The sequence below is a fragment of the Epinephelus fuscoguttatus genome, linkage group LG13, assembly GCF_011397635.1.
Source record: "Epinephelus fuscoguttatus linkage group LG13, E.fuscoguttatus.final_Chr_v1".
In the NCBI taxonomy this organism is placed as follows: Eukaryota; Metazoa; Chordata; class Actinopteri; order Perciformes; family Serranidae; genus Epinephelus; species Epinephelus fuscoguttatus.
In genome coordinates, this window is record NC_064764.1 from 39,290,167 (window position 1) to 39,315,078 (window position 24,912).

Consider the following 24,912-nt stretch of genomic DNA (forward strand, 5'->3'; position numbering starts at 1 on the left):
ATGGAAGGGGGCTATAATTTTGGGAGATTTATGTGGACCGGTGTGCGACACAAAAACAGGCGTGTTTGCCTCAAAAACGGTTTCCGCTGGGAGCCAAAAGTCTGACCAAAAAAACAAAGTCCCATAGTTGTAATTTATAGCCAGTGTAGAATAACTTTTTCTTTTCTTGACCAGGTAGAGTAATGTCACAACAGCTGCCAAAGACAACTGACGTTTGATGAGTGTACCAGGTCTGGTTCTGGAGTTCAGGGGGAAACACAGTTAGCCAGTACAAGTGCTCAGAATCAGGGGATAATGTCTCGTACAGGAATAAAACACCGGTATCAAAGAGAGAGTGCATTTCTCAGACGGCGCAGTGAGTGCAGACCACAGTGTAGGTAATGATCTTAACACTCATTTACACACAAATAGCCATGTGCATGATATTGCATGTGGGACGGGAACAGCAGCCCTGGGTGGGGGAGGGGTGGGCAGGGGGGTTCATGGAGAAAAGAAAGGGACAAAAGAGAGAAAGTGAAAAATTCTGAGACAGAGATAGAGGGAGATATGGAATAATGACAGAGCAGCTAAGTGTTTCCCCATGTGCACCTGGGGCAGTGGCTGACCCTGTAAAGCGGGGTCTAAGCCTTAGCTCTCTCCCTCTCCACCCCCCTCGCTCTGTGCCAATGCCCATAGGCACTGAGGAATCACTGGAATGAGGGAGAGCGGCCAAAAACAGTCTGCTAAACTCTCTTCATCTCCATAGAAGTGCCGTTACAGAGGGCCGGCAATTTGGCCCAGACGGAGAACACTTAGCAGGCTGCTCCATCTTTTCTACGGCCCTCCTGGGACACTGACGGCTCTGACTGACTCAATTCTTTCTGAGCCAACAGGTAGATATACACCAATATTTGCCAAGGTGGTATAAAAGAAATTGTATCTACACTGACTGCATCATTTGAAACTATGTTTTTATGCCGTAAGGCCCAGTTCAGGCCAAAGATTCACAACGAGACGAGTTCAAACAGACAACTACTTCCAATGTGCCGTTCTGCAATGTTGTAAAAACCTGCTGGTTCACACCAAGTCACCGCCATGAGACGGTGTATCATCTCTAGTCAACAACTCTCTGTACTTCGTTCTGATTTGCAGCTTTTCAGACTTATTTTGTGGTTGAATATAATTTGCAGCTTCTTAAAATCTGAACGAGGATAGTGATAGTGAGATACTGGCTACAGTGATGAAACAAAACCAGCATCAGATGGACTGTATTCATAATCAATACGCCACAATGATATATATGACCAGCGCCAATTCATCAGTCAATGAGAATGTGTGTGTGTGGGCGGGGCATAAGCACATACAGCCAGCAGCAGCAGCGACCCACCGTCCGACACCAGCACACCGTGAGGACGGAAACAGCAAGTCAACACGCCATCAGGTAACCATAGAAAAATTACACCTGCTAAACATTAGCATTTTAGCATTGCCATTTCTGACATATAAACTTGTGACTTACACCCCTGCTTTAAACTAAATGCTACCCACAAGTTTAATCACAATACAATATCATATCAATTCTTTGAACAATGATACAATATTTGTTGATACCATAAAGTCTGCAACGATACAATTTTGATTTTATTCAATTCAGGGAGCTGCAATCGATATAAGACGATCTCAGTAAATATCCTCATTGTCTTTTTCTTGGCTGCTTACCAGTGTCGTGTTACCTGGTGCTAGGCCGCTAGCACTGTTTGCGTGTTGAGAAGGGGATGTGCTTGGAAGGAAATGGTGACACAGACGTGCAATGGGAGTTTTAAAAAAGAGGCGCATCTTAAAGATGATGATATGTATCGATGCTCTAACTTTGCATCAATGACACTGAATCATTTATCGTTGAATTCCTAGTTTAAAGCACCGCTGTGCGTCACCGAGCTGCTCATTTATACAGCAAACCTTTCAATTTTGAATAAGGAAATGCGTAGACTACATATACTCAAAAACAATCCCAAAATAGGTTTTTCAATTGTTTAAAAATCAAGTGACGCAACCACATTAAAATATGAGACCTACAGTGATATCAACTGACAGAAGCTTATTCAGAGTGAACTTTGGGGCCAAAACTTGCTGCTCTGGGGGAACAGTTCTGAGAAAAACATCTGAACGCAGGTGCTCCGTGATGCGTGTGTGTCCGTGTGCTTCCAGGTTCAGGATTTGTTGTCATGAGAAAAGAAAGGCACGCAGCCAGTAAACAGAAACTTTCCCCCACTTCTTCTCAGATATCTGTTTAGACTTCATAGATTAGCCATGACTCCATCAGACTTGCATTAAGCCCTCACATGCGTGCGCCACAAACACTCGTGCAGACATGCATGTGCACAAACACACTGAGATCCTCTCAACCCTAGAGACATTTATGATCTTCCTGTATATCAGTTTTTACAATGCAGTGGTTTTGAACAGAACAGCAGTAAAGTGGAGAGCAGACAAAACGTGAGCATCAGATTCTTTGCAATGAGCCTCCATGTTCAACTTCTGCTGAGTGTAGAGACGCAGACACAGCAGAGAGCAGCCACTCACACCGCATCAACAAAACATGGCCTGCTGAGAAGAGACCTCATCAGGGACGGTGATTCATGAAAGTTTAATCCCACCGTTTGATGCAAAGTTTGATTCACATGTTAGTCAACGTGTTGGTTGGGGTTCGACAAATAATTCTTGGATGATGATACAACAGATGAAGCCAATGGCTGAGCCAAATACAATAAAAGTATGAAACTATTGTTTACATTTTTTAATCCACACATAAATGTTCCACCACACTAACCCTAACCCTAACCCCACGATATAAATTGCTAAATCCAAGCTGCCAAGCTGCAGAAGATCATTCGAGACCAACAAACAACTAATCCGGTTGTGTTTTAGCGAGTCACCGATGTGTTTCCAGTGGCTTTTTAGGCTCCAAACATGGGTGTTTTGTAGCGATCCCTCAGTGGAGGTAGTGACAGGAAAAGCAGGTGGTTTTTTACCAAGACATGGCTGCACTTTCAACAGGTATTGTTTCCCCAAAACTAGGTATTTTAAGACAAAGCAAAGTTTCAGCATATCCCTACATAATAACATACAAATGAAACCTATCCATGGTTTGCAATGCTAACTTTTTTTTTGCAAACTGAATTGGGATGCCCCTGTATATTATTATAAAGACATATTTTCTATCAAAAGACCAAAACTTGTGGTGCTGTCTGTATATCTTATTCCTCTGTGTCACTGAGCTCCATTGTCCAATAACTATTAAAAACACATGAGTCATGCTGTTGCACTGCCTGACCTCAGCGCTGAAAGCCACAGGTTGGTGTTGGTCTTTTAATGGGATTTCATGACCTTTAATTGGTACTATATATAAAAATCAACATACATATTTGTCGCCTGTACATCATGCATTGCAGCCAGATTCCAAATGATGAGGATGCAACTCATTCAGCTGGCTGTTGCTGTGCCACAGAGCATGACAGGGCAGAAAATGGGATGAGTGGGTGCACAGAGACGAAGACTGACAGGAGGGAGAGGAGCAGTGAACGAGGAGGGAGGGGAGTTCCTCCCTGGCCGTCCTCCCTCTCTCACAGCGAGCCTTGCCAGGCAAAAAAAGGCCAGTCAGGAAGCTCCCTGCCACCGCCGACCGCATCGACGTCATCCTTTGTGTTTTGGCGGTGGGTGAGTGAGGAAGCTAATATTTTAGTATGTGTGAAAGCGGGCAGAGGGGACCTGATAATGCCCGCGGTGATGTAATGCACTGTTTCTGTGCTCAGTGTGAAGGGGGTGAGGCAGGACGGGTGCGTGTGTGTGTGATGTGTGTGTGCGCTGGTTACATAGAGGGGGACTGGGTGGTTGATTACCTAATGTTTGACTCATCCCCTGACGAGAATTTGCAGCGCAGGCTCTGATTACAGTGGCGCCTCAACCTGAACAACCTGTGCCTTTTTATAGTCTAACACCGCCACACACAGACAGACAGACACACACACACACACACACACACACACACACATGATGAGGCTGCTGTTCCTTGTAAATTAGACCTCTGAAGGTCTAATTTACTCACCTCTCTGTATGTTTTCATCCAGTTCATATAAGAGATAAATTGTCATTAACATTAAACCTCTGATTCTGCAATGAGCCCTCAAAGAGTCTCAAACAGGTGCTGAAAACAAAAAGGACATAAAATAACTCTTTTTTACTTTTCTACCTTAAAGCTGCAGTGTGGAGCTTTTGTCTCCCCCCTCAGGCAGTGAGAGTAATTACACAAACACTGTTGACATGTCTGTTTTGTAAGCTGAAACCATTTCCCTCAGGGGAGACAAAGCTTTTATTTACTTTAATTTCACAGATAAGAAACAATAAATTGTGAAGACAATGAAGCCTCCACAAAAATAACATTTAAAGTCTTGTGTGTGATTTATCCTGGCTTCATATGAGCAGAGGAAATCTCCACTAGTCGCTAGGTTAATTTATACAATGTAAAATGCCATAGGTTTGTGCTAATAATGTTAGCTTGTTGCATTTGTTTGGAAAACATGTTTAGTATAAGACAGTTGTTTTGTCGGTGGCTTTAGCTCGCTGACGTTGTCCCCGACAGCTCCATATATTTAGCATGTTAGATGTCTGAGAAGTGTCTGCAATGCATTGGCGAGCCTCTCAACAGTGTTAGAATAGATGGAAAGAATAAACTAAGGAATTGCGTCGTCAAATGAGGTAATTTTCTGTCTCCCTAGCTGCTGCTCCATCACTAAGGTCTCTCCCCCCATCCTGCGCCGTTTAGCACTAGCTGGCTGACGTAAACGTAGAAATACAGAGAGATTACCCTGGTGGCGGCTGGCTGAATTAGCCCCAAATCTAACTTATGTTCATGTATACGTTATATCCCAAACTCCAGCTTTAACATGTGAGGTTTAAACAAATGAGGTCTGTTTGGCCTGGATACACCTCCCGGCTTTTGGACTCATTATAGCCCATCTCTGTCTGTGGACTCCACACATATGAATGGCTTCTGTCTTATTGGTAAATGTAGCCAATGTACGGTCAATGTAACGCACTAATCATTCACTCCAAGGACAATGTCCCCTCTTATCAACTTAGCACAGTGCTGAAGGACACAGTGGACGATCCTATAATCATAATGTGTCTGAGCACACGCTGCCAGAGCTGAAACATGGTTCTGCTTCAACGCCTTGTGTCTTTCACCATGTCTCGAAGGGATCCACACCAACTCATGTTAACACACACACACACACACAAGTACACCAAAAAACATCTGTGTTCTCAGAACGTGTCCCCCTAAAGCATCAATTTTCCAGTTAACTGAACTGTGTTAGCTCACGCTTGAGCAGATCATTAACGCCAAATTATTCATTAATACCAGAAAACAAACTTTCTAATTATCCAGACACATCTTACCCACATCTCCATCATGACACACAATGACAACACAGACGCTGCTTAGCCGATAGACCACGTTCTTTAATTGAGGAACAGACAGTGTGTGTTTGTGTTTGTGAGGCAAAACCTTGTGTCTATGTTGAGGCGGTGGTTGTTGGGTCAGCGGTGTTGGAGGGAAAGCTGAACACGTCCTCCAGAAGGGACGAGTAGTTGACGTTTTTCACTGCAGCCTCACCGGCGTCAAACCTCATGTTCACCTCAAACTGGAGACAACAGAAACACTCGAGTCACTACACAGCTCAGCACACATTTAAATTCTTTTCTGTTCAGTGTTGCCAAATGTTAAGTATTTCAGTCTCCACTTAGGTTTTACTATTTGCTGCTCGCCTGTTAACATTTTAACTTTTATTATTCCTTCTCTGAGACAGATCTCTCCTTTATTTCTCTTACTCTGTTTTAACTACTTTGTACAACTTGAAAAGCTCCTTAAGTTGTCAGTGTAAAAGATGTGCTATGTAAATAACACTGCTTTGCTTACAGTTTTAAAAGTGAGGGTTGCTCTTAAAGGGATAGTTCAGATGTCTTGAGGTGGGGTTGTTTGAGGTACCTATCCATTTTCGGGTTATAAGGGATACAGCAGATGTTAACACGTCCCCAGTTTGGTGAAGCAGGCTGGAGTTTGATAATGTATTTATGCTACATTTAGAATATTTTCACTGCCTTAGCTTACTGTCAGACAGCAACTTCCAACAGGGGGCTGAAGCCGTGGTATATGTCCTCTCAAAGCCAGACTCCATTGAGACAAACAGTGAATTAACATTGATGAGCACAGATGCTGCTGGTCTACCGCTGCCTCAATCAGTTATGTTGTTTGTGTTACTGGCGTTTAAAATGGTTGCGGGGGAGAGCTCGGTAACTCTGTATTGCCAAGGTCAAACCAATACTTTCCAAATCCACAGCTGAACAGCTTATCCACACCCTTGTTTTCTCACGCTTAGATTACTATAACTCCCTATTTACTTGCCTTAACAACGCATCAGTTAACCATTTACAATTGGTACAGAATGCTGCAGCATGACTTTTCACAAATACTCGATGTAGGGAACATCTCATTACAGTCCTGGCTGAATTACACTGGCGCCCTGTTCAGTACAGAATTCAATTTAATGTTCTATTAATTACTTTCAGATCCCTTCATGGTCTGGCGCCACTTTACATTTCAGAACTCATAACGCCCTATTCTGCTCCAAGATCCCTCAGATCAGAGAACCAAATGTTGTTGAATGTTCCACGGTCCAGACTTAAAACAAAGGTGATCATGCTTCATGGGGGTCTTTGCTGCTGCTCTCCCTGCCTTAGCCTTTCCATGTAGGCACGTAGAAGGGCAGACAAGTGTGCTCTCTCAGCCTTATGCTTTCCACGTGGGCGCATGGAGGAGGCCTTCTGCGTAGGCCCGAGGAAAGGCAGAGGGGCCCCAGAACAGAGCCATACCGCCAAATATAATACTGCACCAAATATAATACTGCAATGGAAATAAAGTTTTCTTTGACAAAAGTGTTCCTGACTGAAATATATTACTCCTACATTGCATTTTCTGTAAATGATGTTCTTTTACTTCTTTGTTTCCTCATACAGTATGACATTGTACTGTGAAGCACTTTGCAACTCCTGCTCGCTATAGAAATTTAAGAAAGTTATTATTACTATTATTAGTATTAACCCGCTGTTAATGTAGCATTACTTTAGCTAACTTGCTATCGTTTGTCTCAAGATGTTGTTGGGCTGTGTACATGCCCTAAGTGATCAAGACTCCAGTACACCAGCAGCTCCTGAGTTCAGTGAGTCAAATGACTCCACTGTCAGTGGAGTCTGGCTTTGACGAGAGCACAGACGAGGAACTGTAGCCATTAAAGGCTTCCCTGTTGGAACATCCTGTCTGATGAAAAGGTAAAGTGGTGAAAATACTCTTAATATAGTGTACACTTAAACTATTATTGATTTTTTTAGGTGGCTAAAGTACATTTTTTGTTGCTGACCCCTCCGCAGCAGTACACTGCTTAGCTTCTATCTGCACTCCTGTCGCTTCTCCAAACTGGGAGACAGACGTCTGCTGTAGGTTATACACTGAACAACCTCCATTAGACTGATTAAACCTCATACTTAGAAAACAAAATAACTTTGTTTCAACATTAGAGGACAAATGTAATTAAGCTATTTTTTTAAAGCAGGCCTTTTTTTTTGAATTGGTCCCAAGATGGATATTATGATTAGAAAGAAAGAACATAATGAACGTAATGAGAAGACTGGCAGTACCAAACAGAATATGTATTGCAGCAAAGACCAGAGAGGCCCGGGGAGCAGTTAATTAATCTGAGTCTGACAACATGACATCACTGCTGTGTCCTCGCTGTGAGGCGCAATAACCTTCAAAGATTGAGCAGAGACTGAGCAAATAGTTCGGGCTAAGAACACAGCGACAAACAGAGCAGCTGGAAACCCCTGACAGAGGGAAACGGAGAATTAAGTTAGCACTGCGCGCACGCGCGCACACACACACACACACACACACACACACACACACACACACACACAGATTCAGTCCAGTCTCCCTTTGTTGTCATGCCATGTTGTATATCTCTCCTGCTCACCTGTTTCTGCTTAGATTTGGCTATGGCAAAGCATACTAAATCAGCATTACACAGGAAAGATACAAATGCAGGGGAGAAGAACAAAGGAGCTACTTCCTTCCTTTTTGACCACCTCTGTGAGTGGTGAGTGTGTGTGTGTGTGTGTGTGTGTGTGTGTGTGTGTGTCTCTGTCTCTCTTTAACGTCAGTGTCTGTGCACGATATATTGCCCTCTTGTCTATTTGACCATTCCTTCCCACTCACTTCATTCTGCTTTTGGCTCACTGCTCCACTGAGTCATCGCAGGTAGCGGCAAAATTTAGATTGATTTTCAGTTACAACTGTTTAAAAATCTGTGCACACACTGGGAAATCACTTACTGTGCTTTCCAATCCACTCTCATATAAAAAAGTTTTCTCCCTCCCCACTTGTCTGCTACTTCCTGCCCCTGTCTCACCTTTAAGGAGTCTTCGGGCATGACGGGGGGAGCAAGCTGCTCCATCCAGTTGATGCCAGCCAGGAAGGCGTGGTAGTCGATCTCGTCTCCTTCTGCAAACCTACAGCAGACATGCATCCAGATTAGAAACAGGCAGTGGTAGAAGAAGTACCCCGATCATTTTATTAAAGATATATTATGCAGTATTTTCCTAAAAAAAAACAAAAACAAAACAATGTATAGACTCAAACAGCAGTGATCCCTCTCCACCATCACAGTGTAGCACTGTATTTTCATGCCTGGATTTTATTATTTTCTTCTTATTTTCTGTGTTCGTGATGTTGAGAGGTGTGTAACCCCCGCAGCACTCAGGTGAGGTCAGGGCGTTATAACAGGTAGCAACCAGGTGCCAGACCGTAATCAGCATGTATCCAAGAGACACAGCGCAAAATAAACACATATCTAATGAGGAGAAACGCCAAGCAGCAGGGATAAGGAGTTGGGCTTTGGTCTGTTTCTCGTCCCAGTGATCAGCACATCTGGGTGATGCCGTCAAATGTCCGTTAGTGTGTCATACTAACCGAATCACATGCCAATCCATTTGCTGTGCTAAACTCAGCATTTGTCTATTGTGTATCATTTATAGGTCCACAAATATTTATCCATATCTCATAACTGATCAGACTCTGATTCTGTCTGCCCATCCCTCTGTAACGCATTACTCTACACAGAGAGTAAAATTATCAAGAAACTTATTACTTTAAAATGAAGGTAACCAGTAATATGTAATGCATTACATGCTCAACACTGTTAGTAACATTCCACCACAGGAAACAAGAACATGCTGTTTAGAAACCTCAGAATAACAGACGACAGCTCTCCCTCTGTTTAAATGAAGTTGTTTTGCTCGACTTCCAATGCATCATTTTTTAGTGGTAATCAGTCTAAATGCTGCTTCAGACATTTTTCAACCATGCCAGGAAAAAACTTCTGGGCAAAGAGCTGAGATTTACTTTACAGTGAGTGAAAATGCATCATTAAAAACCATTCTGAGGACACAGTGGGACCTTGAACTGTTCTACAGCGAGCTGTGTGGTGATTAGTGGGCTCTTACTTGCTGAGCAGACCTCCGAGCAGGTTCTCGGGCAGAGGGAGCTTGAAGGCCTTACAGATGGTCCTTGTCTCTTTGGTGGACAGACGGCCAGTCCTGGAGACACAAAACATCCAGCATAAGAAAACCACATCTGGTCGTTTTATGTTTTATGGAAAATATTGTGATATCACAGTGAAGTTGACCTTTGACCTTTTAAATATAAAATGTCATCACTTCATTATTTTATACTATTAGACATTTGTGTAACATTTTGTCAGAAATAGCAAATGAGTTCTTGAGTTTTGGCCATGAGAATGTTTTGCGAGGTCACAGTGACCTTCGACCATGAAATTCTTTTCATTTCATTCTTGAGTCCAAGTTTGTGCCAAATTTATAGATACTACCTCGAGATCTTCCTAAGATATCACTTTCATGACAATGTGACCATGCTGTCATAGTGACCTTGAAATTCTAATCGCTTCATCTTTCATTCAAAGTGGACGTTTGTGCCAAATTCACAGAAATTCCCTCAAGGTGTTTTTGAGATATTGTGTTCATGACAACAAGACTGATGTAATGTCACAGTGACCTTTGACCTGTAACCACCAAAATCTAATCTGTTTATTGCTGAGTTCAAGTAAACATTTGTGCCAAATTTGTAACATTCCCGCTGAATGTCCTTGCGATAACACAGTCACAAAAATGACACAGACAAGGTCACAGTGACCTTGACCTTTGGCCTTCAACCACCAAATTTTTATCAGTTCACAGGAGTCCAAGTGGACATTTTGTGACTTGCAATTGTGTCAAGTTTGAAGGGAAAAAAACCCCCACTTTATTTTTATGTACAGTAAATTTCCAGCACAGAGCTTTTTTCGATGTGCTATTTCCTGCTGTAGAGTGAGTGACTAATGGACAGCTACTTGACAGAAACAGTAAAATACGATGCAGAATGTATTACACTGTGGGACCACGAACTAATGACTCAGGAGAAATCTAGACCACGTAGCTGGACCACTTGGGAACCACTGCCTTCGGGTTGCTTTCACTCCTGCCCTGTTTGGTTTGATTCAATCAAACTCAAGTTTGTTTGCCCCCTCAGTGCAGTTCATTTGGGCAGGTGTGAACACAGCAATCACACTCAGGTCTTCTTGAAGAGTTGGTCTCAGTGAGAAGGTGTTCCGACCTGGATGTGAAGCAACTGCAGTCGCATGACACATTGTTTGGGTTAAACATGAGCATGTTACAGTCCTGGAGGATTATTAATGTGCACCTCCTCCTGTACTGCCTTAATATGCACATTCAGCACATCCAATGCATCAAAACATTGTTTTCTAGTTGGAGCCGCGCCTCGTTTTCAAACTGTATGCTTTGACTAAAATGAACAATGACAGCAATATAGTCCACGATGAGCAGCGCTAAAATCAACCTGCGTAGTTGTCCCTCCATTGTGACATTAGAAAGTGTCACATTTATCTTGCAAGTGTACTCTTCTTCAACGTTTGCTTTACTTCCTGGATTTTTCCCACATGGAAATTCTGACCAATCAAGAGCAGCTTTCTCACACAAGGCATTTGATCTGGTCCTCTTGTAAATGCTGCCGTGAGAACACCAACCAACTCTAGGCAATTATACAACTTTGGAACAACATGAGTCCCTGATTCAGACCAGAGGAGACCACTCTAGGGCTGACAGCACTATGAGAGACTATAAACTGAAAACAATCCACATTCTGGGATATTTAATAACCACTGGGCAGCATTATTAGTCACTGTTGACAAGTTAAACACATAATATCAGAGCAATGAGTTGCTGATATTTTAAAAAGCTCCCACTCATGTGTCAACAAATTATGTATATAAAAATGTCTCAGACTGAATGTGTATGAAGACAATAATGTGAAACGGGATGCTTGTCCTCTAAGACCACAGTTGTTGTCCAACGTGATGCCAGACGCTCCAGAGGCCCATTCTTGTCATGCCATCTTCATTACAGGGACGCTGATGAACAATCTGACACTAACTGAGAGTGTCAACACAACACACACACAGACCAGTCAGCTTAACCTCGTGGCTCCGTTGACCCTCAATTCCAGCAACTATGGACGAGCAGTTCTGTGTCTACATGTATTAAACATGTGATTTTATGCATAAAAGAAAAGAAAGGCGACAAGCAGAGAGAAAGACACAAATACAGGAAGAGACCAAGTGTGTGTGTGTGTGTCCTGTGGCCTGCAGAGCTACATGCCATACAGGTCTTCAGGGTCCATCTGGTTCCAATGCTCCACTGCTGGAACTAATCGCTGCTCTGAGATGTGGGGCCACTGACTGCACGATTGATGTCTTGTTGTGACGCTGCCTGTGTGTGTTTCTGTTGCAACACAATTTTGTCTTTAGCTAACATCTGTTTGTGTGTGTGTTTGTGCATCCGCCTACTTGTGTCGGTCGCTGTGCATGAAGGCTCTGGCCATGTGAGGGAGCTCTTCAAAGTGCTTCTTCCTGAGGAAGTCCTGGGCCACGGCCAGCATCAGGCCCACGTCCACCTCAGGCTGCTTGCGCTCTGAGAGATGTCGGCCCAGCACCAGCACCTCGTGCTCAGACAGGCCGCAGTCCAGGCCGCTCAGCAGGCCCCTGCAGTGCATACAGGCACACACACATATAAATACAATCACACACAAAGACTGACACGACATAACCACATCTCACAGTCCTCAGTTTAAAGCTGTAGTTGGTAACTCTTATAAATGTTTTTGTCATATTTGCTGAAACTGAATCTACATCCTAACAGTAGTATGGGACAGATAATCTTTAAAATATATCATGTTCCTCCTCCTCGAAGTGTTTCTAATGGAATTTGAAAGAAACCACCGCAGCTGAATGACAACAAGCAATGAGAGCTGAGGAGTCTCTAACACAGCTGCTTGTGAACTGTGGTAAAACTGTCAAACTAGTCAGTGCTGATTAAATATGAATCAAGATTCTGTTACTGTTATGGCTGTAAACTTCTGGAAGGTCGGTCTTATCTGACCAAATTGGTCCAGCCAGACCTGTATCTGGTGCACTGACCTCCCCATGTCGGGCTGGTGCATCGTGTGCAGCAAGTAAAGCACATTGTTGCTGTGAGTAAATCCTGGTGCAGATGTACGCCGGTCCACGTCACCGTCTGCAATCTTGAATGTCTAAGGCAAAGTTTATAAATTCCTCTTGCACTTAGCTGATGTATTTCCTAGCCTTGTTAACTTGCTGGGGAGATGTGTGATGTACTGTGCTGTTGAATACCAATGAAACTGGTTCTGCTGACGTGAAGCTGATTTTATTCGTGGAATCAGATCGGATTGGATCGACCGATCAATTATCCACCCCCCCGACTCAAAACTCCTCAAAGTGCTGCTGAGCAAAAAAGGAAGAGTTGTGCCTGTGTTGCGTTCACAGACTCGCAAAAACCTCAAGCTGAAGAAGAGGTATTTTATAAACGTTACCAACAGCAGCTTTAGACCAAGTATGTATAGACTTCCTCTTTGCATCTTTTTGTCAGTTCTTCCAGACATATTAAGCTCTTTGAACTGAACAGTAATTACTTGATATCATTTGTACTTCAGTGAGTACGTCTATCTAAGCTTCCTGCCAACTACCTGATTTGTTCCTTTTGGTTATACACACATGTAACTGAAAATTACCACCATAATGTTAACACGGTTTACACTTTATGATTAGATCTTACATACTTACATACTTAAATCTAACTCTAACTAAAACTGGCTGTATTACTGTACCTGAAGGACTCGTAGGGGATGAAGCCGGAGTTGCCGGGGTCACTCAGAGTCAGAAACTTCCTGATCTCACTCTGTTTCTCCTCTGGAACGGACCGCAGTTTACTGAGGATGTTTCCCACGTTGGCTTTGGGGAACTGCGGATAAATACACATTCAGTCTGTCATCACATGAAGCATTTGGTACCACCACAGAACAAAGGCTGTAATCAACCTGCTCCAAAGACCACCACTGCTGGCGACATTAAATCCTTTGATTTACGTAAACTTTAGAAAACCACAAGAAACAAATACTTCCTCCCTACCTCCTCAGCATGTTGCTCCATGTAGTTGAGGGTGTATTCATCAGCATCCAGGAGTTGGAAGTTTTTATTGTTGAGGCAGACGGTTACTCCGACGTACAGATCCTGAGCTGTGAAGTACTCAGAGAGCTCGCTCTTAAACAGCTCCTGGCCGGGCTTCTTCACACGGCCGCGCTCCAGAAACTTCCCACCAAGCACACCTGTGTGACAGAGGGGAGGACGGCGTTAAATCATCACTGATTTATTTTCATTTTGCTGAAAATTAACTTTACAACTTGGTCCAGAGTTAAAGCACTGGCGTTTATTTTTTAGATCACATGTTTTAACTTTTAAATTGAACTTGAATCACTAAAAAAAATTTGAATCTCTACTGGTTTTGTTAACATCATTGCAGTGGTTGGATATCTCATTTTGGAGCCCTGCTGAACGCTCCTTTAACCCATAGCATATTATTCATCTTACACTGTAAAAAAATACTGTCAAATCCTGATTTACACTGGAGGGAAAATCCCCATCCCTTTAAAAGTAGGTCTACGAACTGAACGTCATCTGTTTCATCTGTTCTCAAACAGTTCTGGAAGTGGAAACTGACTCTGACAAACCAAATGTTTACCATGAGACTCATAGATTTGTATCTCCAGTCCTCGGAGCAGTTTGTTTGCCGTTATGGTCCAAACGTTTTTTACCTGAGTTCCTCTGCGGACGTTCAAACACGCTGATGGAGTCATCGCTGAGGTAGAAGGAGATGATGAACACCCTGTCTCTGTCAACTGGATCGCTGGTCACCATCTTGGCGCGAAAGTTCAGCACATTGCTGTCTAGGCCGCATCTATGGGGACGTACACGCAGCAGAGTTGGGGGTTGCCACTAACGCACACAAACATTTCAGTGAGTAATTCGATTGTGACTGTGACTACAACTCATCCAACCTGTCTTTCTCCATGAACTTGAGGAAATCTTTCTGTGGGGGCTTGGGCAGCAGGCCCTGGCAGGAGCTTAGCGAGTCCTCCTCTGAGCCAAAGCCGTTGTAGGGGGGCACAAGCCTCGGGGGCTTCGGGGCTGGGGGAGCTTTGTACTGCACTGGGGTGAAGTCCTCTAACAGGAAGAAGGAGAAAGAAAAGACAAAACACTTTAAAGAAGAAAGAAACCCAGGTGGAGGGCTGAGGTGATCAGAGGGCAGCAGGTAATCCATCCATGCAGGAGCAGAGCCGCCTGGGTCCGACTGTAACCCTGAGCTGACCTCTGACTGCTGGACAGAACGCTCCATCACAGCAGCCTGTCACTGGCGACTCCGCCTGCTCTGCTACTGTGACGAATGCTGCAAGCCCCAAATCCTGCCCAGGGTGGCAGACACAACCAGGACCAGCTTGGGTTTCTCCTGCTGGGGAGCAGCGTGCCTCCTGTGGCCCCAGTGCCTTTAACTGTGGAGGCATCAACAAATATGAACACTGGGGGCCAGAGTATCTGATGACAGACGAACAGTGGTGCTGAACTACATACAATTACTTCTTACATTAACATCCCTCGACTAAGGAGCGACCGTGAAACAGAACTTATATTGGCTACCAGTGGTGCAATGTAACTAAGTGTATTTACTCAAGTACTGTACTTAAAGAAGCAGTATGGAAGATTTAGAGGGATTTAGTGTCGTCTAGTGGTGGTGAAACTTTTCCTGGTTAGAATCCCTCAGTGTTCATTGTTCAGGAGGTTTTTACCAGGAGCCGAATTATCTGCAGAGGTCTCTTCCTCTCCAAAACAAACAGATCAGCTAATTTAAACCAGTAAAAACATTGAATTAAGCAGTTTGATGTTAAAAAATCAATGTTTCTCTGACACTGTTCGGCTCGTCAAACACCTGCTAATGTGTGCTCACCTTTTTTCTCTAATAATATAAGATCCAGACGTTCAGGAGGTTTTTACTGGGAGCTGAATTATCCACTCTTTCTCTCCAAAACAAATGGAGCCGGTAATTTAAACCAGTAAATACACTGAATTAAGCAGTTCCACAATTTAAGAAAATCTGTGTATTTCCAACACTGCTTTTTGAGGAGAGTTGCTGACTATAGCAGCCATTGTGACAATTGTGCAAAACCCCTTAAGTTTTTTTCTTAAGTATGACACTTAAGGCTTAATTTCTCCTTAGCTGAGGGACTTACACAGTTGCGCAGAATCCCTTAAGAGGTTGCTTTTGTTAAGGAAAAAACCTTTTACTGTGTTGAAAGAGATTTTGCAGTGGTAAATGTTTCCATGGAGAGTACTCGTTGAGCTTTTTAAAGAAAGAACATCATTGCTGTTGTACAAACTATATACAGATGAACATACTTCATCCTCAGAGTAAGGAATCTGTAATGTAGGCAGGTATCAGCTCCTGTTGGTGTTTGCTCTTACTGCCCCTCAGTGTTCAGATTGAAGTACTGCAGGTGGGAGCAAGGTTAAATCCATTCAAATATTCAGATTCAGATTCAGAATACTTTATTAATTCCCGGCGGGAAATTGTTTAAATATATGAGCAGCTGAAATGTCACACTGTCATTAGAGGAGGCAAAGACAGTGTGAATGTACATATTATGCATTTTGTTATGTGAGATCTGGTTTGATCCATAATTTAGTCTATAAAACATCATAAATATATCCTTTAAACTCATAACGTAATAAAGCTGCATATTTTGGTTGAAGAAACAGTTTGAAAACAGCACTGAAATAAAAACAAAATCAATGACAATAGTTACCTATGCCGTATTTGGAGCGGTAGTAGTCTTTGGTGAACTGGTCACAGTCGGTGATGATCACTCTCCTGCCCCACACATTCACCTCCCCTCCTACAGTCAGATCACAGTCCTTATAAAACTCGTCTTGGACAGCTCCTGTCTGCAGGAGACAGAAGACAGAGGACAGGATGAGATGAGTGAAAGACATCTGAGACATTAGTAAACATTTTTAATTTAGCAGAACGCACATTAATTGTACATGCAGCTCAAACTGGTTGAGTCAAACCTGCCTCTGATTAGTTTCAGTCAATGTTGTGCTCAGGTACAAGCTTGTCTAATACAATGCATGGCCAAAACACACATATCTGTCTCTGTAGGCTGAAACCATTTCCCTCAGTGGAAACAAAGCTTTTATTTACTTTAATTTCACAGATAAGAAACAATAAATTGTGAAGACAATAAAGCCTCCACAAAAATAGCATTTAAAGTTCTGTGTGTGATTTGTTCTGGCTTCATATGAGCAGAGGAAAACTCTGCTAGTCACTAGGCTAATTTATACAATGTAAAATGCCATAGGCTTGTGCTAATAACGTTCGCATGTTGTATTTGTTTGGAAAACGTGTTTAATATAAGACAGTTGTTTTGTCAGTGAACCTTGTGAGCTGTAATGGAGCTGAATTTGTAACGTTACCTTTGTTAAATGTTGCTGTTGTCCCTGGTTTTATAGTAGAGTAGAGGAGAAGTTCACTAGCTGCTAGGCTAATTTATATAATGTAAAATGCAATGCAAATTTATTTATATAGCACATTTGAAAAAACAAAAACAGCAACCACACACTCACAACTCTGTGCAATCATCAATTTATTTCTGCAAGCTTTCGGTCTGTGACCTTCTTCAGGCACAGACCGAAAGCTTGCAGAAATAAATTGATGATTGCACAGAGTTGTGAGTGTGTGGTTGCTGTTTTTGTTTTTTCAAGTGTCTTAGCTCAACTCCAGCACCTCTAAGAAGAATCTTGCCCACGGATGAGCGGTGGCTTTTTTCATTTTTTTCATTTTTTCATTTTTATATAGCACATTTAAAAACAACAGCGTTGACCAAAGTGCTGTACATCAAATATAATATACAAAAAGTCAATAAATAAAACACAAGAAAAGGAAACACAAAATAAGACTACAAAAGGCTGCCAGCTCTCATACAGGGGCTGAGAAGGCCGACGAAAACAGGTGGGTTTTTAAACGAGATTTAAAAACAGGGAGCGTATCTGCCAGTCTAACCTGGAGGGGCAGCTCATTCCAGAGTTTGGGGGCCACAACTGCAAAGGCTCTGTCTCCCCTCTGCGCTAACCTTGTTCTTGGGACAACAAGAAGTGATCTGGCCGCCGATCTCAATGACCGTGATGAAACACATTTTTGCAAAAGAACGGAAAGGTAGGATGGGGCCAGCCCATTCAAAGCCTTAAAAGTAAACAATAAAATCTTAAACTGGATTCTAAAATATACAGGAAGCCAGTGGAGGGACTCCAATACGGGGGAAATGTGCTCTTGCCTGCATGCTCCAGTTAATAGTTGAGCAGCAGCATTCTGGACTAACTGGAGACGAGAGAGGGAGGCCTGGAAAACACCAACATAAAGGGCATTACAATAATCAAGTCGGGTGGAGACAAATGCATAAATAACCCTCTCAAAATTATTAAAAGAAAGGAAAGGCTTAACATTTGATAAAATCCTTAACTGAAAGAAGCTGGATTTTACAGCTGAATTAATCTGCTGATCCATTTTAAAACCATTATCGATTTTAACCCCAAGATTTGTCACAGTGGATTTGACATAAGGAGCAAGAGAGCCCAGGTCAAGAGGGGCTTTGGAGGCACCACTGGGTCCAAACATTATGACCTCAGTTTTACTGTCATTAAAATTTAAAAAGTTCAGAGCCATAAGCACATGCCTTAGGCTTGTGCTAATAATGTTAGCATGTTGTATTTGTAGGGAAATGTGTCCAGATAAAGACAAGTGTTTGTCTGTGAATGCTGCGAGTTATAGTGAAGCTGATTTGTGTACTTGGATTTGAAATTGTCTCTATTAAGCCATGTTTAATGTGTGTTTAATGTGTGTTTTGAATCAACAAAACTTTACAGCACTTCACAGAAACCCCACCGCCGACTATTGTGCAGCTGTATATTTTCAACCAGGGGTATAAATTCCCTGTCTTTGCATTTTATTTTGATCACAGTCTGTTCTTTTAAAAGTGCATGTGACATCTCAAATGTAGCTTTGACTTGCAACTGAAAACATGTGGCCCATTTCATAGAAATTACAATACTGAGATATGGATTTTTGTCCATATCACCCAATCTGCAACCTCACCACTAGATGCTACTAAATCCTACACAACTCTCCTTCAATTGAATTGGAACAAAACTGTACTTTAATTGGACGAGGGTGTCCCCAAACTTTGGCTGTATAGAACAGCTTGGTTTAGGCCTGACAGTCTCGCTCCCTGCCAAGTCCCTTCTTGGCCCAGATACAGAATTTCATGTTTAATTTGTTTGTAATGTCAGTATGTTTGTAACTCGAGTGTGGCTGAGACAGGACATACATTGAGGCTGTCCAGTATGTGGCGTTTCCCCTGACTTGAGGAGGCGAACACATTGAGCACCGTGCGGTCTGTGATCTGTCCAGGCTGCTTCATCTGGGCCAGAGGACGCTACAGAGAAACAACAAACAACCACAGGAAGGAAAAGACAAACTCTGTTACACAAAACACATTACCCAAGGTCCTCACAGAAGTGAGCAGCATTCTGCATGCAAATATGGACGCACACATCTGGAGAAAGAGAGACAGAGAGACCCAAAGACAGATGGACAGGGAGGGAGGCAGACTAATAGAATAAAGAGACAGAGTGAGGAAGTCATCTGTCTTTAAGGACGTGGTGATTTCCCATTGGATGGTGGATTCTGGTCAACCTTTAGGGCTGACATTTAATAAAAGGCATGAGAACAAACAAAATTACTGGACTGAAAACACACACTCACACACACACACACACACACACACACACGATTGAGGCCTGGCTGTCTTTCATGTTGAATTAGGCTTCAGTCGGTAACTGGAGGAGAAAGCCAAAATGCTTGAGGGAGCCTGGATGCCACAGCCGTCCTGTCAGAGTGAATGAGGTCTCAGTGAAGGAGGGGATCTTGGGAGAAGGATGGAGAGAAGTCATCCAACCAGAAGGAGAGCCACTGCAGGCCTTTAGGTTTGGAATAACCATCTACATGTAAAACGTGCCAGCAGGCATCAAAATGTAACACATAAATAAATGCATGAGACAAAAGTATTCAGGAATATCTGTAGCCTGTATTTTCATTAACTTCCTCTCCCTGACAACAAATACAGCCCCTGTGACCCAGAGACACTCTTGTTAAACAGATCCTATTCTGGTGCCTCACCTTAGGTAGTTTGCTGCGGCGTAGGAATTTGGGCACGGTATCCCTCCCGGCGTTTGGGGGGATAATCTCCAGGACCTCTATGGTGTCATCAGCCAGGTAGTAGTGCAGTACGAGCTCCCGGGGGTCCCCGAACACACTCTCTGTGTCGTCCCAGAAGCAGCTGAAGCGCAGGACTTTACGGTCGTGGTCCAGGAACTGCTTCAGGGTGTCGCGCCTCTCGTACGGCCGAAGTGGCTTCATGCTTTTCTCCATCTGAAGGAGGGATAGAGTGAAATGTAGAATACATATGATCACACATGCAACAGAGAAACTGTTTTGGGAATTACATTTTTCAAAGGTAGGTATCAGTGTTTTTTAACAGGGCATCAACAGTGCAGCAGAGTTGAAACTGAAACAATAAGTTGATTAAATTATAATAATATAAATTAATCTAACAAATACAAAAATATATTATAAAATACTTAGATAATTATTAAAATTAAGAATAATAATTATTAACTATTAAAGATTAATTAATACAGTGAATGGAATATTTTAGTGTTATTGATGTTTTATTGACTAAATTATTAATAATTTATTTAAAAAAAAAATAGATTGTTTGACAGTGAAAATATTTGTAGTTTTGTCCCTGATCAGAAAAAAAGGAAACTTGTAATTCCACATCTGATCTGACCTGTCTTGTTTTTCGAGATATGATCTGCTTTTTTATTTTGATGTGAACTAATTTTATATGTAAGACTTGATTCTGCCAGTGCGATTTTTAGGAGAAGGCCTTAAAATAGTAAAAAAAAAAAAAAAACCTGAAACAAACAAATCAAAACAGGTCTGACTCTGGTGCCCACCTGTTCTCGGAGGCTGCAGTAGGGGTCATCAGGCACACTGGCAGGGTTATTCAGACGCAGCCCAAGCTTTGTGAGGAAGCTCCTTGTGAAAGCGTCACAGTTGGTCACAGTGAATGTGCGTGAGTACAGCACCATCTGTTGGTTGATGTTGAAATGAAAAATGTTGTAGAACTGGTCATCATCTGGGGGAGGCAGTGGGACACGCTGGCGACGAATAAATATTCCTGAACACCAAGAACACAGCAGAGGTAAGGGACCCACAATAAATTACCCATGATAAATGATATTTATAAATCAAATATTTTCATGTGAGCTACATTCACAAGACATTTCTGTGATGTCACAGACACCTTGAGGGATGCCGCTGTTCTTGTACTCAGGCTCGACCACCTGTATGGTGTCATCCTCCATGTAGAAGAAGATCTTACACTTCCTGATTCTGTATGTCTCATCTCGTGCATCGAGCACAGCTTCCTGAAAGTATGCATCAAAACACAGAGCCTGGAGGGGGAAAAGTAAAGAGTATTTTCTGAATGAGACATCGTCAAATTATGGATTTGAACTAAAATAATACATTATCTAAGCTGTATGCAACATATTAAGTTCTAAAGCCACTGCTAAATGGTAGCGTGAATTCATAAAACAAATACTCAATACAACTGTTATGGACAAAAATAAGAGTGTCTGTCACAAAAACTGATCAGCTCACCTGTTTGTCGAAGGCGACCCATGATGGTAAAGCACTGCCCTCTCTTTTAGGGTAGACAGAATACTTTGGTTTAATCTTCTGGCCGACTAACAGCTCTCCTCCAATGCCCGGCTTCTCTGATCCAGCCAGCATCGGGACTCCATTGGAAAAGTCAAAATGTTGGGACTTGTGGAATCTCTCCTTCCCCAGCTGCAGTACAGAAAGAAAAGCATCTCTCCTTAACTGTCAACCTTGATGGTATCAAACATACTGTAATGTGGGATTACTGTGGTATACAACTATTAAAACAACTTATTAGTCTCAAGTTATTGATATCAAATGCACAACAGTTATTAAATAATTAAATATGTAAATGAATAAACTGAACATAAAAATTTAAATGCATACCTTTTTTTCCTTCTTTCTTTATTAAATTTTAACTATTACTGTTGTTGGTTTTATTAATAATAAAGAGGAGGGTTATGACATATTTTGTACTTTTGCACTTTATTCTTTCTTAACTTGTGTAATTGTGCATGGTTGCGTGCCTCTATGTATGAAGCTTTAACTTACAAAAAAAAGCATAAAAATATGAAATGGACTTAGTAATGATTTGTACAAAATATTTGTAAGATGTTGAAGGAAATGTTGCAATAAAGTATTAAAAACATAAACACAACACTTTCGTTTTAGCTCCCATTTTTCACAGGTTTAAGTTGCAGATTTAAGACTTTTTTATGTACTTAACAAATTTATTTCTCTCAAATTATCTGGTTGCAAATTTGTTCAAATCTGTGTAAATGAGCACTTCTCCTTTTCCAATATTATCCCTCCACCTGACAGGTGTGGCATAGCACACAGCACAGCATCATTACTACACAGATGTATCTTCAGGTGGTCACAATAAAAAGTCTCTCTAAACTGTGCAGTTTGATCAAACCACACAACGACACACGTTCTGAGAGAGCGTGTCATTAACATGATGACAGCAGGAATGTCCACCAGAGCAGTCGCCAGTGAACTGCATGTTCATTTCAGGCTGTCACACCTGTCGCTTCAGTTCATTTGGCAGTACATCCAACCAGCCCCACAACCACAGACCATGTGTGGCCACACCAGCTCAGGACCTCCACATCCACAACAGTTGGTTTGTGCAACAAAAGAATTTCTGCACAGACCATCTCAGGGAGGTTCATCTGCGTGCTCCTCATCCTCACCAGGGTCTTGACCTGACAGCAGGTTGTCATTGTAACTGACCACTGTGTGTAAGCGTGGTTGGATGTACCGCCAGATCAACAGAAACAACATTGGAGACTTGTTATGGTCCTGAAATGAACACTCACTACAGAGAGGCAACAGCTCTGGTGGACACATCTCCGCAGTCAGCATGCTAATGGCACACTCCCTAAAAACTTGTACATCTGTGTCGCTATGTTGTATAACAGACTGCACATTTTGTGGCCTTTAACTGTGACCATCCTGAGGTACACCTGTGTAGTAATGATGCTGTTATATCAGCATCTTGATATGCCACACCTGTCAGGTGGATGATTATATTGGAAATGGAGAAGTGCTCACTAACAGATTTTTGACAAATTTGTGATCGAAACTTGAGATATTGAGTGCATAAAAATTGAGTAAACCTGTAAAACAAAATGGGAGCCAAAAACAAAAGCGTTGTATTTAAATTCTTGCTCAGTGTAGAAATGCACACTTAAAAAACTTGGAATCTCCACTAAAGCCAAATCACTGCTTACATATTATTTTATGGTTTAACTTTTATTTTTTGCTATACTTTATTGAACAATTTATAATTACAACAATAAGGCAAGTCCCTCATATTATCAAAGTAAATGGGAATAAAACTGCGCAGAAAAAAAGACAAAAAGAGAAAAAAGGATGTCAGCCAAAATAAGGGGAAAAAATAAAATATTTCACACAAAAAAATAAATGAATAAAAATACAAATGATAAATAATTCAACACAAAGTTATTTGGTCTTTATTTAAGAGTGAACCATGTTATTTTCAGGGTACATTCCTACAGAGCTGAGCAGTTTGTTGTTTTATGGTTTAACTAATATCAGGTGTCTGTACTGTGACGTCACCACAAGGTAAGTATAACTCTTACCTGTGTCTAACGGCTACCTTTGTCATTTTAACTTGTATCTAACATGCTTTCTATCAGCTGTCTACCCACATAAACTAACTGCTACATTCTCAAACAGTTAGCTCGTTAGCTCAGGAGCTAGCTTGCTAACTACTTTAGCAAGCTAACTTCTCTGTAGTAAGGCTAACGTTACACAAACTGACCTGAGCTAAAGAAAGTCAAAACATTTCAGTAAAACATATTTAATGTAGTTAGCAGTGAGTCTTACCTGTTTGTTGGGAGAATTCCCGGGTAGAAACGGTAACGCCATCGCTGTATAATACTTAAAACAGGTCTTCTTCATGTAACGCAGCTGCAGTAGATATCGGTTGCCATGGAAACGTATTGTTGGGGCGTCTCTTAGCAACGTTCCTAACAGGAAGGAAGTTGTAGCAGGTATGTGCACAAAATAAAAGAAATTTAAGGATATTGATGTAATTGTTTATTATTTATTGTATTTTATTTTTATTTTTTGTTCGACTCATCCAGAAACCGTGTCTCATCTTTTTTCTGTTTACAAATTAACTGTTAGCATTGTGAATATAGATATTTTGCATTATTCCGTGTTAATATTCTGATTCTTTGCCTGTGATGGGAAATGTCAGGGACAGGGATATATCATAAATCTACTGATTATTCTTGCCGAATTTTATATTTAAAAACCAAAAGCCCCTCTTTACTGTGTTTTAGAAAGGTTTGGAAAATTACATAAATACTATTGGATCATGTACCAGTGTAAAAGGCCATAAAACCTGTTGTGGCATGTATTAACTGTATCATATGTAACTGAAATGTGATCTAAGCTGTTATAAAGGAAGTGCTCTCTTGGAGTAATCTTTGGACTTTGGACTGGATTAAAAAAGAGACACTTGTTTTCCATCTATGAGCTGTGTGCTAATGGTATGTGGGCCCTGATTATTAAATAGTCTGTACTGTTACAGATACTTTTATTTATTTTTTCCTTTTTATTATTTATTCAAAGTAAACCCAATGGCTTATTTTTGCACTATGGTTATTGTTATTGTCAAAATGAGAGATATGTGCAATTTGTTATATAAAATTTATGGGAAAAACTTAAATCCTGGCACAAATGTAACATTGTCTCAAAACCACATAGAAAAAGAAAACATTTTTGATGTGTTTTCACCAAATCTGTGACCAGCAGTGAAATGTAACTAAGTACCCTACCTGAATGCTGTTGTGCAACTGTTGGGTATTTCTTTATACTTCTAAACTACATTTTAGAGACAAATATTCTTTTTACACAACTACATTTATTTGACAAATTAGTTACTACTTACTTTGCAGATTTAGATTATTAATAGAAAATATAAACCAACAAATAAATTGTTAAATATCATGAATATTATTGTAGTTGAAGCTACTCAGGCGTTAAAGTCACTAAAATCACCACCACCTTTATCAGCTACATTAA

The 24,912-nt window shown here is 41.5% G+C and overlaps 1 protein-coding gene across 1 annotated transcript in view; it reads right to left on the reverse strand.

The window, feature by feature from the left end:
* Positions 1 to 23,803, reverse strand: part of efhc2 (EF-hand domain (C-terminal) containing 2) — a 54,106-nt gene extending 30,303 nt beyond the window's left edge. Inside the window, exons 1-15 of the mRNA XM_049593369.1 lie at positions 23,707 to 23,803; positions 21,352 to 21,540; positions 20,993 to 21,143; positions 20,643 to 20,866; positions 19,801 to 20,052; positions 18,950 to 19,057; positions 16,373 to 16,511; positions 14,573 to 14,738; positions 14,330 to 14,472; positions 13,647 to 13,843; positions 13,346 to 13,479; positions 12,009 to 12,203; positions 9,595 to 9,687; positions 8,502 to 8,601; positions 5,546 to 5,681 (exon numbers count right to left, since the gene is read on the reverse strand). Coding sequence (XP_049449326.1) covers positions 5,553 to 5,681; positions 8,502 to 8,601; positions 9,595 to 9,687; positions 12,009 to 12,203; positions 13,346 to 13,479; positions 13,647 to 13,843; positions 14,330 to 14,472; positions 14,573 to 14,738; positions 16,373 to 16,511; positions 18,950 to 19,057; positions 19,801 to 20,052; positions 20,643 to 20,866; positions 20,993 to 21,143; positions 21,352 to 21,540; positions 23,707 to 23,781 — 2,295 coding nt within the window. The 5' untranslated portion in view covers positions 23,782 to 23,803 and the 3' untranslated portion in view covers positions 5,546 to 5,552. The remainder of the gene's footprint in view (positions 1 to 5,545; positions 5,682 to 8,501; positions 8,602 to 9,594; positions 9,688 to 12,008; positions 12,204 to 13,345; positions 13,480 to 13,646; positions 13,844 to 14,329; positions 14,473 to 14,572; positions 14,739 to 16,372; positions 16,512 to 18,949; positions 19,058 to 19,800; positions 20,053 to 20,642; positions 20,867 to 20,992; positions 21,144 to 21,351; positions 21,541 to 23,706) is intronic.
* Between the last annotated feature and the right edge of the window lie 1,109 nt (positions 23,804 to 24,912).